The 16,177-nt window shown below is 35.7% G+C and overlaps 1 protein-coding gene across 1 annotated transcript in view; it reads right to left on the bottom strand.

The window, feature by feature from the left end:
- Window positions 1-654: 654 nt before the first annotated feature.
- LOC107302503 (E3 ubiquitin-protein ligase SH3RF3-like) overlaps window positions 655-16,177 on the bottom strand; it is a 53,990-nt gene continuing 38,467 nt past the window's right edge. The window contains exons 5-9 of the mRNA XM_015831615.1: window positions 8,745-8,845; window positions 5,529-5,699; window positions 4,170-4,417; window positions 1,346-1,680; window positions 655-789 (exon numbers count right to left, since the gene is read on the bottom strand). Coding sequence (XP_015687101.1) covers window positions 655-789; window positions 1,346-1,680; window positions 4,170-4,417; window positions 5,529-5,699; window positions 8,745-8,845 — 990 coding nt within the window. The remainder of the gene's footprint in view (window positions 790-1,345; window positions 1,681-4,169; window positions 4,418-5,528; window positions 5,700-8,744; window positions 8,846-16,177) is intronic.

Below are 16,177 nucleotides of genomic sequence, written 5' to 3'. Positions count from 1 at the left end.
AAGATAAGAGATCTATAAAATATATGGTTCTTTACTTATCTGGAACTTACTCTTGAAAAAAAAGACTCCTATACTTTAAAATGGTAATTTTGTATTTTTGTATTTTTATTTTTTAAAATGGCCCCCAAAATTGAAGAAGACGGAACAAAAGATCCATCTAGAAATTCATAATCTTTAGCAATAAAAGACTCCAGTCCACCTAGCAGTTCAAAAGCATGCAAATAGCGAGTAGATTAATAGCTACCGCTTTGGTGGGAAGGTAACAGCGTTCAGTGAGCTTTTGGCATATAACCATGCTGGCCACATGATCACGGAAAATGTCTTTGGAAAACGCTGGCTCCCTCAGCGAAGAAACGGAGATGAGCACCGCATCCTGGAGTCAGACACGACTGGACAGGGAAACCTTTATCTTTAGCAACAAAACTTATGACTATTTTACACACTCAGATTTTTGCTCCAATACTTCTAAACAGTGATTAATCATGAAGTTCTACAAGTACTTTTTAATAGACGGCATTCAACACCTATGCAGGAGAATGATTAGCTACAACATGTATATACTCTATATGAAAACAAAATACAGTACTGTATTTGTTAAGAATCTACTCAGCTTAGCATGTTTAGATCAGCTTGGTACTAGCCTTCATGAACATGTTATTGCACTAACACTGAAAGACTGTTCTGAAAGTGAACCCCATATGCCTGCATCTCTAGAGAATCAATCCCACATTCAGCGTCATATTTAATCCTGTCTTGTTCTGTTTTACCAAAGTGTGCAAGTGCAATTTTCTGAAAGAAGCAAAGATGTTTCCAGTATAATTAAAACAGCCTCAAACATTCACATATCAATGTTTTAATATGCCTCTGACTCTAAGCCCTGAGGCTACACTTCACTTAATATCTTTGTTCTAATTAATCCATTTTGGCTGAACTTGGATATATGGCAAAAGACTATTTGATGCTTTTTTTGTATACCTGCGCTGTTCAAATTTACAGCATTTAAACAAAGCATATCAATCAAAGAGGTACAACAGATGGAGAGGACGGTGAATTTCTTAATATGTAGGTACTCACTCAACCAGTCAGCAGCTCCAAAGTTAAATCTTTAAAAAATGCATAAACAGTAAATCAATCGGGAGTGAATAACCCAAGGACATATATATTCTTTGAAAACCTTTGATGCAGTCTCCAGAGTTCCTTCAAAAATTGACATCAAAATGCAATAATGATTGTGACAGAAATTTATTACATATCTAGTAAGCAAATTAATTCAATTAATTAATTATTTTAAGGCTCAGCATAATGTATCTACTCTTCCATGTTGCAAAGTGATAATTTACCGTACCTTTTCATTTTTCCTTTCTTCTGTTTTGCAAGCTGTGTTGGTTGGGCTACAGGTCACCAAGCTACTGATGGGCCCATTTCCAGCTTCTCCATTCAGATTGACTGCAGTGACATTGGGAGGAGTAATTGCTGCTGCTGCTGAAGTGAGAGGAATAATAGGTCTGGCACATTGTGCTCCAGGGATGACATGCACAGGAGAGTGGTGGATATGTTGTGGAGAAGCCACTGAGTGTGATCTGATCACAGTTGCTGGGAGGCGAGATGGAGAATTCTGACTTCTCAGTGGTGAGACTGTGGCTGTGGGCCGATCCTGGGCCTGCACAGAATTGTGCACAACTGAAAAGAAAAAGGGTGTAGGGAAACAGAAGGGGAGGAAAAATAATTTCACAAACACTGTCAAAATAGAAATGGGGATATAATCAGTGATTTTGAACAGTTCAAACTACTACCGTAATTCAGAAAGAAACTCTTCGATTATAGCTCATCTATAATACAGAAGCAGTAACATCTCAGCTGTGCAAAAGCTTACAATTTTCATCTTATATCTTGATTTGCCATATGCAGTAAGAAAAATTGCATGCAATTCAGAAATAAACATAGTCCAAGCAAATATATTCAGGATCAGATTGAACTAGATTTTCGTATAATACTTTTAAAATAAAATATGGAATATTTTAACTGAAAACTACAACATTTCTTATTCACATATGAACTCAGGAAGCAGTCTTATTTACTCCTCTCCTGTAACTACCTATTCTGACAGGCGAAGTAATCCAGAATAATGTGAACAACTTGAATTATTTGAATTATTTGTGGGGAAATCAGATTCATTTAATTTTGAGTTGGAATTCTGAGTTTGGACCGATTATATAGGTGTTATATTAGCAATTATTTGTTCTACTATTTTGAATTGTTTTTAGCTGTCTGAGTTTTAAGGATATGGACAAGATATACGGAGAGACGAGCCCTTCTGGATGCCCTGTGGAGGCTGAATCTTAGAGAGTATCATTTTACAGTGGTTCTGAATCTTCCTGTTAGACTGGGTCCAGAAGGTGATACTGGAAGGCTGTGATTTGACACCTAGATTGTGGACTTACCCTGTTCCACAGGACCATTTCATTTTATCTCCCATGCTACTGATGTAGAGAATAAGGAAGATGACCTTGATAGAGACAGGTGCGATCCATCTCCAGGAATGAGGGAAAAACATATCTTGAGTTCAAAACAAGCACAAAGTATGTGGCAACGGCTCAAACATCTCCTTAATCCACATGGGTATAAGAAGGGGAGGAGGTTCAGCATAATCAGACTTGCAAGATTCTATTATTATAGCCTCTCTCAATAAAAGTAGTCTTAACCTTCTCATGAAGTTGATTCTTGGTCTGATTTACCTGGTAGGGCTAACAGTTCAATATTTACACAAAGGTACTGGGAGAGATTATCCGAAACTTTTAGAATGGATTGTCATCATTTTGCTGGCTGTATGCTGATGTCACCTCATTCTATGCTCATTACCATTCAATTCCTAGGAAGTAGTCAGTATATATTATGTAAGTTTGATAATGAAGGATGGATTAAAAACAAGACAAGGTGCTATTGGGAAACAGAAAACTGATCTCAGGGACTAAGTATCAGACTGTTTTGGAAAGAGTTGCATTGTCCTTGAAAGAACAGATTTTCAGCCTGAGAACATTCCATGAATCTTGGCTGCCATTAATAATATCTTTGATGAAGAATGCACATGTCTATCTTTGAGCCAGATGAATTTGGCAGGGATTATTATTTTGGATACCTTGAATATTGCAACATGCTCTACATGGGGTTCCTCTTAGTAAGTGTCTGGAAGTTGCAGTTTGAGAAAAATATAGCAAGCTAAATACTAATTGGAATCATATGATGTTGAGGTAACATTTACACTAGATGTACAATACAGTAAATATAATACAATAGATAGCTGTTTTTCTCTTTCCTTAATGTCTAGCAGAATCTACATGCAGTATATAGCCATTTAAAAACAAGACTTTTGTAATGAGTTAATCTTCTTGAAAATGTGGGATAACGAACCATTTATTCTATGTTTTGAAACAGTCACCTAAAAACCCAAATCCATTCTATTGCACTTCTGATCAGAGGCTGATTTTTCTTAATATGTTTAGGACAAATCAGTATTGTATGTTAGGAAAGCAATCTGGTGATCATCAGAAAGTATTTCTGAAATGATTCTGAAAAGCTGCTGGAATATATAATTATAGTAGAAAAGCTCAAATGAACAGCAGTGTAAAAGCTGATGATATATGCATGCAGAAAATTCTTTGAACAAAGAATGCCATGTGGGAAAAAAGCCCATTACAGAATGTATGCACTCTATTTTTTAAAAAAGAAATTGTATTTCAAGTCTGGCCTGGATGTATCACTTGTTTTTGCATTGCACAATAAACATCTTTCATATTTTAAACCTAATAAACTGTTTTAAAACATTAAAGCAATACATCACTTGTTAAGTAGACTTATCAAGTTTACTTCTTAACATACATGATGCTTTATGCTTCCTAAATGAATTAGTGTAACATCTGTAAGTATTATAGTGGGACTTCTGCGGTGGGTACAGGATAGCAAGATAATCAAAATGTGGTTCTTGCAATCAATAAATACCACCTTAAACAATGCAGGCAAAAACCCAAAGTAAAACTCTAATTCTTATTACTGATTACATTTTAAGCAGAGCCAGGAATTTGCTGAGGAACCCTAGATAGACAAGAGAATTCCAAAGACTCCTGTCTCTGACGTGAGATTCAGAGGACAGGATGCCTGTACATTATACCTACCCATTTGCACAGCACTGCGAGTCTGGGTAACTGTGTGCTGAGAAGAGTATCTCAAACAGTTATTCATCTGTGGGGAGCCTGCTGGCAGCTGGGTCTGAGAGGGAGGAGTTGTGATTGGAACCGCTGGTCTGGTAACAGGAACAAAACTGGTAAGAGCTGGGGCTCCTGGTGGAGCATCTCGAGGGGAGCCTTTTGCTGTTGGAGAGCCTCCTGTTAAATTCCTGGACTGGTTAGTTGCTGCAGGAACTCTGGAGGAAAAGGAAGTCCAACATAAGAGCTCTGTGCAAGAAGTGAAAGGCAACATTATTGAAACCAATGTTTCCTCATCTGATTAGATTTCTCCTGTGCCATTATTTGGCACAGCATCTCTTGAGATTTTTATTGTGTGCTTATCAAGTAAAATAAAGGACAAGCTTTTTTAGTAACTGCTAGACACAGATGACTCTTGACTTATGATTGCTATTAGAATTGGAAATCCGGTCCTAAGCTGTTATGGTTGAGATGCTCATGTGACCACAAGTGATTTTATGACCTTCTTTGCAATGGTTATTAAGCAAAACTGGTGGTTATAAGTGCGAATTCATTCATTTGAATAGGGTTTTTTCCCCCCAGAAACTGGCCAAAACATTGTGAAACATCCAAACTAGTTGCCAGATGAGACAGTGAAACCATTTACAATGGCTGGGGAATAGTTTACAGGCTGTAAAGCACCCACTCCATAGCTGTCGTAAATGTTGTTAAACAACCAGTTATAAGTTGAGGACTACCTGTGGAACAGCACATTATGCCTCATGAGAAAGTAGCCACCAAAATAGGCAATCTTTACTCTTTTATAGAGAGAAAAGCTAGTCAGAAATCCTTACTTCTGGTGTTGAGAAGAAATGTAGGCTGTACTAGTACTTGCATAAAAAAATCTGTTTGATGTCTTTTAAAGAAAACATGAACTATGCCAAAAGTAGGAAACAGAAACAATGGGCATTTTAGTTGGTCACTGAATCATACAGATTTTCTACTTATCTTTGTGTAATTTCTACCACATGCAGCAGTTTAGATATATAGTCTTTCCTTGCCTAGCTATGAGCAACCTCTGTATATAGATATCAGTCTGAGATCACAGACAGGATGAACATGTGCTTCACTGTGAAGATACAAGTGGGAGATCAGGCACAACCCTTCAGCATCACAAACTGTTCTTACAAAGCATTTGTGTGGATACTATGATAAAAATATTATGGAACTGAAAATAATAACAATACAAATATCTGAAATGCAACTCAGGGAAGACACATTTGGGGATTTATTTCCTTCCTTTGGGAGGTAGTGACATCAGATTACTAAACCTCCCACATTGCTTCTCACCTGGAGACAGGAGTGACATAATTGCCTGGAAAGACGCCACACATGCCATTTCTCAAGGATGTCCCTTTGAACCAGCCATCCTGACACTTCTCGATAACACGATACATTTCACCCTTACGTAGTTCTAGTTCATCTGTCTTCTGAGGTTTGTAGGCATATAATGCCAAATATCTGTCAAAAATGATAAATATATAATTAATTAAAGGGTAAAGGTGAAAACGCACATAGCAAGTAAACCATATTTTGTTTTAACATAAAAAACCTGTTATTGCTAAATTTATTTACTCAGTGGGGAGCAATTATTATTAAAATTATTAACCAGCAAAATAATATAAGAAAAAAGAAGGGAAAATTCCATCCAAACAGCTACAAGATACTTAACACATTGACACATTGAGCATTAATTGGAAATTTGTCTACAGATTTCAAAAATAGGATGCCCATAACTAAGTTTAGCTGGATACCGATTATCAAAATGAAAAGCAAATCATGGTGAAGAAATGGCACAACAGTCAAGTAATTCTACGTAATATATTTTTAAGATAATTAGCACTTTAAAAATAGGCAGCTGAATTAAAGGACAAATAAAAATAGTATTTCTAAAATTACCAGAAATCATTTTAAAAACTATAGTTTTTAAGTTTCCCTATATATCAGAGGGATAGTCCTTGAAAACCACGGTGGGTGGTTTGATGGGACATTGTTGTCCTGGGAGACTGGGACTTGTAGCTGAGGAAAACAACTGAAGGGAGGGAAGGGAAGGCACTTAAAAGTCTGGGCACAGGCAGGCTGATGGGCTATGTGCTCAGATATCTCTGGCCATGGAGAAGAGCAGGGATGATATGTAACAGCTCTGCCTTCTTTGTCCCATAAAATCACTTGCCAAGATTCTTCTGGATTTTTATTTCAGAACAACCAATCTTTCAGCAAAATCCCAAAACAATAATAATTCTGCCAGAACATTAGCCAATTCAAAATGGTTTGGCAGAACCTCTGGGATATGAAGGTTTGTTTCAAGTTCAAAACAAATATATTGCATATTCTATTGTGTGCACACTCCTAATAAGTTATACTGCATATACAACTATATTGGCTTGCCTAAATTACATGTGATTTTTTTTGTAATTACTGGAAGGTGTAAAACTAGAATGTCCTCCACATAGCAGTTTAAAAAAATACTAAACCACATAATTCAGTTTGAATACAGACTGTAACCAATACACATGAGGCCTTAATTTTTCTGCTTTCTAGAAAATATAAGTTGAAAAATAAATGTTGCTTGCTTTTTTATTTTGTCCCTGTGTGCAGTAAGCATTCTTACTACAAGCAAAAAATAAACAGCAATAATTATTAGACTGCTCATATCTTTTAACAATTCCTTGAGGCACTCTTTGCCTTGATTTATCAAATGGTTCCAGTAGGCAGCATCCTGATCAAATAATTAATGTCTATTTTTCACAAGAGGCTTGAGGAATTATTGTCACATTATGTTTTGGCAGTCTATGTGCAGTGAACTATGTTAATTAGCTCAAGCACATTGTCTGTTTTTAATGCAATCAGTACTAGCCACTTGGAACAAAATGTAAAACCCACAGCTATCTTTGACTACCCAGTAGCATTAGAAAACAGAATTGAACTTTGGTTTTTTTGTGATGCTGGTTGTCTGGGTATTATGAGTTAACTGATACAGTTTCAATCTACAATATTCAGCATTAATAGTTGTGAGGTAGAATTGCATTTCAACTTTAATTTTCGGCTATAGGGGTTCAACTGTGACTGATTTTAAAATGTCAAATTCATGGTGCTATGATTGATGTCATCTTATGAGTTTGTGATACACTTTTGAAGTGAAGTCTGGTTTTTTAGTGCTTAGCAGCATAAAAGTGCTTATTTTCCTTTTCCTTACACATATTAAAAGATTCTACAATTTGTCAAGTGGAATATTGCGGACAATTTACAGAAAAACCAAAGACAGAGCTAGTTAATTAAACATACATAATTAAGTACTCATGGTATGTGTTACGTATGTATATATATATATATGTGTAGTGCTCTTTTAGTGACTGTCTCGTTTAGTGAGAATTTGTGCTTAGAATGATGAAAAAGTAACCAAAAGTGACCAATCTTTTGTATGTCTACAAACCAAAGAAAGCTGAAACAAGATCAGAAGCTGTCACAATCTCATTTTATGAACTAGTTGCTGGTCATTAAATAAACCTAATGTGGTTGTTAAATGAGGACTCCCTATAATGCAGTTTGTACCTGCTATTTGTTTTAGTAATCTCACATTAGTTTTCCTGCACTACGTGTGCAGTTATCCTCACTACTATATGTCACTAAGCATTTTCTGTCACTTTGGACATTGTGGCAGAAAAAATGCTAGAACTGGTAAGGTTATATAAAGATAGACATGATGGGCAGCACATAAACAAACGAATAAGGTACTGAAGAAATGGGTGAATGACACTCACCGTCTCCAAAACTAATCAGACTATTTTGAATGGAAATTTTTTCAGGGAATTTTGCAGCTGACAAGAAAAGTGTTGGATCCAAGGAAAAGAAAACTGATTTTGTGCTTGGTATTTTTCCCCTTGACTGTGTACTTAATTTCAATATATAATTATTCTTTTTTAGTATCTTTCACTGAAACTAATTTTTTTATACATACCATGCTAATGTAACATCATTTACTGCCCTAAATACATAACTGGAAGAATTTTATTTTATGAACCACTCTTTCTAATGGAATATAATTTTAGGTATTACATTGTGTAGGAATATTGTTTCATAAATGTTTAATATCATTTATGACAGTGGTTCTCAACCTGTGAACAGAGGGGTCTGCGAAGGCTTGAAGAAATGTTATGATTTAAATCTTGAGTTAAGTCTTGGTGGTTTGTGGCCACAAACAGTATTTAAAGGAGGTCTATGGAGAAGAAAAGGTTGAGAACCACTTATTTATGATATTAATGATTTTCTCTATTTGATAGCAACAATACCTGCCAAGTAATCATTCACAGAACTATAATAAGTAACTTGGAAATTAAAATTGTCATGAACCTGTGGATACAAGTGACCTGGCTTTTCACTCATCACTTTTCAATTTTGACAAAAGGCTGGTTCATCCAAACCAGTCATAACCATGATGAGATTTTCAAACTCCAAATAATAAAGCCAAAATGATACATTGCTCTTCAGAGCAAAACTTCTGCTTACATATTGAGTGGTAGTTGGACCTTTGCTGGCGTTCCTTGATCTCCCACAATTGCACTGGTTCTGGGTCCAGCCATGGTTGTGGATCCAGCTAAAGTAGAATCCTAGAAGCAACAGAAGTGGAGAAAAATGAAAGAAATGCCCATTTCATATTCATTTTTTTACTGAATTATATGATCTTCAATGTGTTTATTTATTTATTTATTTATTTATTTATTTATTTATTTACGTACGTATTTCATTTATTAGCATCCTTTTCTCTTTAAGATAGGGTCTTTAGCTTTATGCATTCTAACAATGTATTTTTTTGCAGAAGAGTCACCATTGGTCAAAAAAACCAACAGAAAATCAGTATTTTTTTCAGCCTAAGACAAGATTAGACTCTCCATCCATCAGATTATACTATACTTAATTTGATAAGAGCTATTATTCTCTTTTAATTTCATTGTTTTATTAACTTCTTGTGCAGTAATAATACTTGAACTGTATTGTATGATAAAAAATAAGATGGTTGTCAATTGCTTCAATGGTTATTTTGTACATTACTCTTTATAATCAGCCAGAAATCACTTTAGCAATCAGATGTAAACTAAAAGGCACTAAAATAATAACTATTGTCATTGTAACTTAGTTTATTATTATGTTCTTTATTCTGAGTTCATATTACATTGTCAAGAGAGAAGCCAGCTCTAGTACTTATTGAAAATACTATTTAAAAAAATAAAAATAAAATGAAATGATAGAAGGTGTTGAAGCTATAGGAACCTTGGGAGGAAGTGATCATGCAACATTGGAATTCAACATTATGGAAGCACAAGCAATAGAACACAGTCAAACTAGAGTCTTGGACTTCAAGAGAACTAATTTCAATAAACTTAGAGAGGGTTTGGGAAGGATTCCATGGATGAGAATCCTCCAGGGGAAAACAACTCAAGAAGCTTGGGAAATTTTGAAAAGTGAGATAATAAAAGCCCAGTCTAGCACAATACCAACAAAGAGGAAAAATAACAGCTCTCAAAAGAAACCAGCATGACTGCATAAAGAACTCTCTGATAAATTGAAAGATAAAAAGGACAAGTATAGAAAGTGGAAAGAGGGACACATAACTAAGTCAGAATATCAGCAAATAGCCCGAGTCTGCAAAGATGAAGTGAGGAAAGCTAAGGCTCAAAATGAACTAAGGCTTGCGACCAAAGTCAAAAATAACAAAAAAAAGCTTCTTTCAACATGTAAAAAACAAGAAAATAGTGAAGGAAACGATTGGTCCATTAGTGGGTGAAAGTGGCAAGAAGGTGACAAGCAACAGGGAGAAAGAAGAACTATTTAACTCATTTTTCGCATCTGTCTTTACACAAAGGGAAAAAACAGACCGACCTATCAAAAATAGTGCCATAAAAAACAGAATAGAAACACAAGTTAAGATAGGCAAGAAAATGGTGAGCACCTGTCCAGCCTAGACGAGTTCAAATCACCAGGACCAGATGGATTATACCCCAAGGTTCTCAAGGAACTGGCAGATGTGATCTCAGAACCACTGAACTAGATTTTTCAAAGATCCTGGAGCACTGGGGAACTACCAGTGGACTGGAAAAGAGCTGATGTAGTTCCCATCTTCAAAAAAGGAAAAAAATGGATCCAGGAAACTACAGACCTATCAGCCTGACCTCAATACCTGGGAAGATTCTGGAAAAGATAATCAAACAATGAATCAGCGAACACCTACAGGCAAACAAAGTCATTACTAAAAGCCAACACGGGTTTGTCAAAAACAGATCATGCCAGACAAATCTTATTGCATTTTTTGACCAAGTGATAAAATTAGTGGACCAGAGGAATGCTGTGGATATAATTTACTTGGACTTCAGTAAGGCATTTGACAAAGTAGATCACAAACTACTACTTGATAAGATAGAAAAATGTGGGTTAGATAGCATCACCACCAGATGGATCCGTAGCTGGCTGACTGGCTGTACTCAGCATGTGGTTCTCAATGGAACCACGTCTACATGGAGGGAAGTGTATAGTGGAGTGTCCCAGGGCTCTGTTCTGGGCCCAGTGCTCTTCAACATCTTCATCAACGATTTGGATGAAGGGATAGATGGGGAACTCATCAAATTTGCAGATGACACCAAGCTGGCAGGAATAGCCAACACTCCAGAAGACAGACTTAGGATACAGGAGGATCTGGACAGACTTGAACACTGGGCGCTATCTAACAAAATGAAATTCAATGGTGAAAAAAGGAAAGATTCTACATTTAGGCAAGAAAAACCAAATGTGCAGGTATAGTATAGGGGGTACCTTGCTCAATAGTAGTAACTGTGAGAGGGATCTCGGAGTTCTAGTGGACAATCATTTAAATATGAGCCAGCAGTGTGCTGCAGCTGCCAAAAAAGCCAACACAGTGCTAGGCTGCATTAACAGAGGGATAGAATCAAGATCACATGAAGTATTAATACCACTTTACAATGCGTTGGTAAGGCCACACTTAGAATACTGCATCCAGTTTTGGTCACCACGATGTAAAAAAGATGTTGAGACTCTAGAAAGANGTTGCTGGAATTGGGTATGTCTAGTTTAATGAAGAGAAGGACGAGGGGGGACATGATAGCAGTGTTCCAATATCTCAGGGGCTGCCACAAAGAAGAGGGAGTCAAGCTATTTTCCAAAGCGCCTGAAGGCAGGACAAGAAGCAATGGATGGAAACTAACCAAAGAGAGAAGTAACCTAGAACTAAGGAGAAACTTCCTGACAGTTAGAACAATTAACCAGTGGAACAACCTACCTCCAGAAGCGGTGAATGCTCCAACACTGGAAATTTTTAAGAAGAAACTGGACAGCCATTTGTCCAAAATGGTATAGGGTTACCTTCCTGAGCAGGGGGTTGGACTTGATGACCTCCAAGGTCCCTTCCAACTTTATTATTATTATTATTATTATTAACAATATTTATGCCTTCTCTAGTTTTTAACAGTAAAAAGGGTATTTGGAAAGGAGTATATTGGAGGTTAAATTTTGCCATTTCTGGACTTCCGGTGTTGCGCCCGTAGTGCATGGCCGCGCGAGAGCAGACCTCCGCTCCCCATGGCTAGTTTCGTCCTGCCAGGGGGACCCTAGATGGGTCTGAAGTCGCCCCAAAAAAGTGACCGTGAAAGAGGGGCGCCCCATTGATCACGAAGCAACGGCGATCACTTTGTTTGATCTGGGGGAAGCCCTCCGAACCCGACAGGAGAAAGGCTAGTATGAGATCAGCATCTAGCCCAAGCTACTTGCAGCCGAAGTCCCAGAGCACGAACCTGAACATCGGTGAACAGCGTGCTTGGAATTGGTGAGAGTACTGATCTTCTTTCTTCTATCTACTAATTGAATCCTTGAGAAAGATCCCCAAAGCAAGGAAACCTCCGGAAGTGAAGGGAGGGGATTATATCCCCATTCCCTTATAGACGGAAGCGGCGAATTAATATTAAGGAGGAAAGAGATATACTAAAATTTGATTTAAAATACTACAGTCTGGACAAATCTAGGAACTAAGAAACTGACAAGATTATACCCTAAAGAGTTTTTGTTGGAATTATAAAAATATATAACAAAAACAACTTTTTGATTTAAAAAAAACTGAAAAAAGAAATAACTACTGACATCTAGTGGAGAATCAGAGTATAGAATACTAACAATAAGGACTCAGAAACTGGCAGAATGCCTAGAAATAAAGAAAAAGCTGTTCTTTTGAATTGCAAATAACCTTGAAGATAGCTGGGAACAAAGAAAGAGCCAGCTATAAGATTAAAAAGTGTCTGAAAGAAAACAAAACACCTGGACTGTTGCTTAAATCTAAGAGCTGTTTATGGAAAAGAAAAACCTTGGCTTTTGGCTAATCTTCTAGGGGAGAATTTACAGAAAGGATTTAAAGTGGCTTAACACACTGAACTGTAATTTTGACTGACTGATAAATTGACTTTTGAATTAAAATATTGATGAAAGATTAATTGAAGGGGGGAAACAACATGGATATCACATACGTATCAAAAAATGACAGGATGCCACATTCAATATTTTCTCCTGAAGGACTTAGCCTGGAAAATCAAGAGCTTCCAGAAGTAATATTTCAAGGCAAGATAAATACTTTCCAGGAGGAAACATATGTAATTTTAGGACAAATATAAATGACAACAGACTCAAACCACGAGGAAATTCGAAACAACTCTGATGATTTAAATAAGCATATTTCCAATCTAAATCTACAATTAAAAACACCCAGGAAATAACATCGAATGAACAAATAAATCAGATAACAGACTACAAATTAGAAGAATATGATCAAATTGATGAAATAACAAATTAAAAGAATTACAATTTAACACAAACAGGAAAAAATCTACAAGGTCCTGATACAACAAGAAAAATGGAATAGACTATAGAATTACCAGGAGAACCATCAAAGTTTGGGAGACAGAAAGTATACATCTTACTTACTCCATCTTTTGTATTCCCAACAACATTTGCAAAAATACAGGAATTGCCGGGTAAGCGGATTACATCAACTTGGAAAACTACTCGGCAAAAGAAGAAGACCAGGGACAGATACAAGAGATTTGATTCGCCCTACCAGATAGACTATTACGTGAACAAACATTTGTCTGAAATGGTATAGGGTTTCCTGCCTGAGCAGGGGGTTGGACTAGATGACCTCCAAGGTCCCTTCCAACTTTATTATTATTATTATTATTATTATTATCATCATCATCATCATTATTATTGAATATAGCTAAAAGAATAGAGAACTTTGAACATAAAGGGGCCCTATAACAAGAGGGATAAGAGTTTTAAGTAATATAGTATGTTCCATAATATATGAAATATAAAAATAGCAGGTTGATATAACTTTTATTAATATAAGTGAAATATAAACTGATTAAAAAGGATGTTATATCTAGATACTATAAGATAGATAAAAAGTACAGTATTTTTATAATGCATACATAAAATATTGGGATGATGTACTTAAATGGGAAAATTTGGACAGATTACTAACATGAAGAAATTATGACTGATAAGAATTGGATTGAATATAAGGGAAATTAAGCATAAACAAAAATTACGAAAATAGGATGCATGCTGAACTAATGAGATGATGGTTATAAGAATAATATAAACTGAAAAAAATGTCATACATAGAGATTATTATTATTTGTATAAATATAAAAAGCCTATATCTAATCATTTATATATTGAAAATATTAAGAATTATATTTTGTTAAGGTTGAAGAAAAAGAATATAAATGGGAGAAGGGAAGATCAAAGAAATATATCATTAATTAATATACTAATTATGTAATTATCAATCTTAATCATTATTGATTGTTAATTAATTATTATTGTCCTTTTTTTCTTGTTAAAATATAAACCAAGACAACATGCTGTACACCAGGCACTGGAGATTGTTATAGTTAAAAACCAATAAAATATTTATTAAAAAATTGCCCTTTTTGAAAGAGTATATTCAAGAAAAGAAATGTTAAAAGTTTTCCTGGCTATTTCTTATCTGTACATTTCAAAAGATCAGTGTTTTTAAAAGTTTCCAAGGTTTGGCAACAAATGGATGGATTCATTTATTCACTTATAAAGAGTCCTGATATGAAATATATTCATAAATCCTTCCTCCTCTTTATGTCATCTTGTGGGATTTTACAAATCCCCAAGTTAAGATGCATTTCATAAGCTGTGAAGTATGACAAATTTTAATGGTTCTTTCCAACTCACTGTCTCTTAATCTTACAGCCTCTATCAGTCATTTAGTTAGCTGACTGTAGCACCAGGGACTGGTACAGGGGCAATAGTGCAGAAGGGCCAGTTTTTAGTGCTGATGTTGGATACCTGATTTTCTAATGAATTGTCCTTCTGAACAGTAGGCATATTCACAAGAGTAACATTCCACAGAGAAAGGTTGGAAAGAAGAAATATATTGGTCCTAAAATATATTGGATTCTCCGTTCCCCCAATTAAATTGCAGAATACAGTTAAAATGCAGAAAAATAACTCATTTGAGTCATACAAATATCTGTTTGGCTATCTCTATTGTACAGATCAGATAAAAAAAAATCCAGGCCAGAATCAGTCCCTATATGCAACTGATCTAAATAATCCCCTATGGACTTCCAGTCTTGTGTTGTAGTGACACGTCCGGGGGATTGTGGAGCTCCGCACCCCTCGGCTGGTTTCACCCTGCCTGGGGACCCTAAAATGGGTCTAAAGTTGCCCTAGAGAGGCAACGGAGGGGCACCCTGATGATTGCGGAACGACGGTAGTTGATCTGCTCGATCCGGGGGAAACCTTCCAAAACCCAACAGGAGAAAGGCTGGCCACACCTCGGTGACCAGCCCAAGCTACCAGCAGCCGAAGTCCAAAAGCACTAACCAGAACAATGGTGAACAGTGTGCTTGGAACTGGGTAAGAAATTCGATCTTCTTTCTCTTATTTTGTATTTGATTCCCTGAAAAAGATCCCCAAGAAGCAAAAAATCCTCCAAAAGTGAGATGGGAGGGAACTACACCCCCACCTTCCCATAGATGGAAGCGGCAAATTAAATTTTTATGGGGAACAGAAATATAATGAAATGAGGTTAATAATACTACAGTCTGGATAAATCTGAAAACCATGAAAACTGTTAAAATTTCACATCTGAAAGAGTATTGATGAAATTATAAGAAAATAATTCTCTGCTTTAAAAGTTGGAAAATGAATAGCTACTGACATCTAGTGGAGAATTAAAGCATAAAACTATAGCTGCATTAACTTGAAATTGGCAAGACGCACAGAAATAGAGAATAACTTGTTCCTTTGAACTTCAGTGACTTCTAAATAAACAGAAAACAGCTGGGAACAAAGGAAAGAAAATATATTGGGCTATCTACTACAGAGAACTATATTTTTTTAGAAACTGTTGACCTGGGATTATAAATACACTGAGCTGAGATTTTATTAATTTTTAACATACAGTACACTTTAATATTTGGTAAACATCATGTTGTCTGGGTTAGTGTTTAAAAAACAATCAATAACAATTAATTTCTATAATTCTATAGTCCATATACTAGCTTTACTTGATTTCCTCTTCTTCCAATAATATTCTCTTTTGCCAACCTTAAATTAATACAGTTCTTATTTAAATAAATGACAATTAAATATAAACATTTTTCTCATGTTTCTGCAAATAATAACCATATCAATATAAAGCTTCTTTTCATTGATCGTCTGGATTGCCTCGTCATAAATCCTGTTTACATTCTTATTTAAATATGTTTCCCCCACAATATTCAAAACATTCTTACTGGTTAAGATTTTCTCAAAATTAGTTACACTTAAGTATTTAAGTCTTTTTTCTCATACAAGCCATCACATTTTTATATTTATCATATCTTAAAGAAAAATAAGAGGGG

This window comes from Protobothrops mucrosquamatus, unplaced genomic scaffold, assembly GCF_001527695.2.
Source record: "Protobothrops mucrosquamatus isolate PMUCROS unplaced genomic scaffold, P.Mucros_1.0 scaffold_268, whole genome shotgun sequence".
Taxonomy (NCBI): domain Eukaryota; kingdom Metazoa; phylum Chordata; class Lepidosauria; order Squamata; family Viperidae; genus Protobothrops; species Protobothrops mucrosquamatus.
This window is presented reverse-complemented; position numbering and strand designations above follow the sequence as displayed.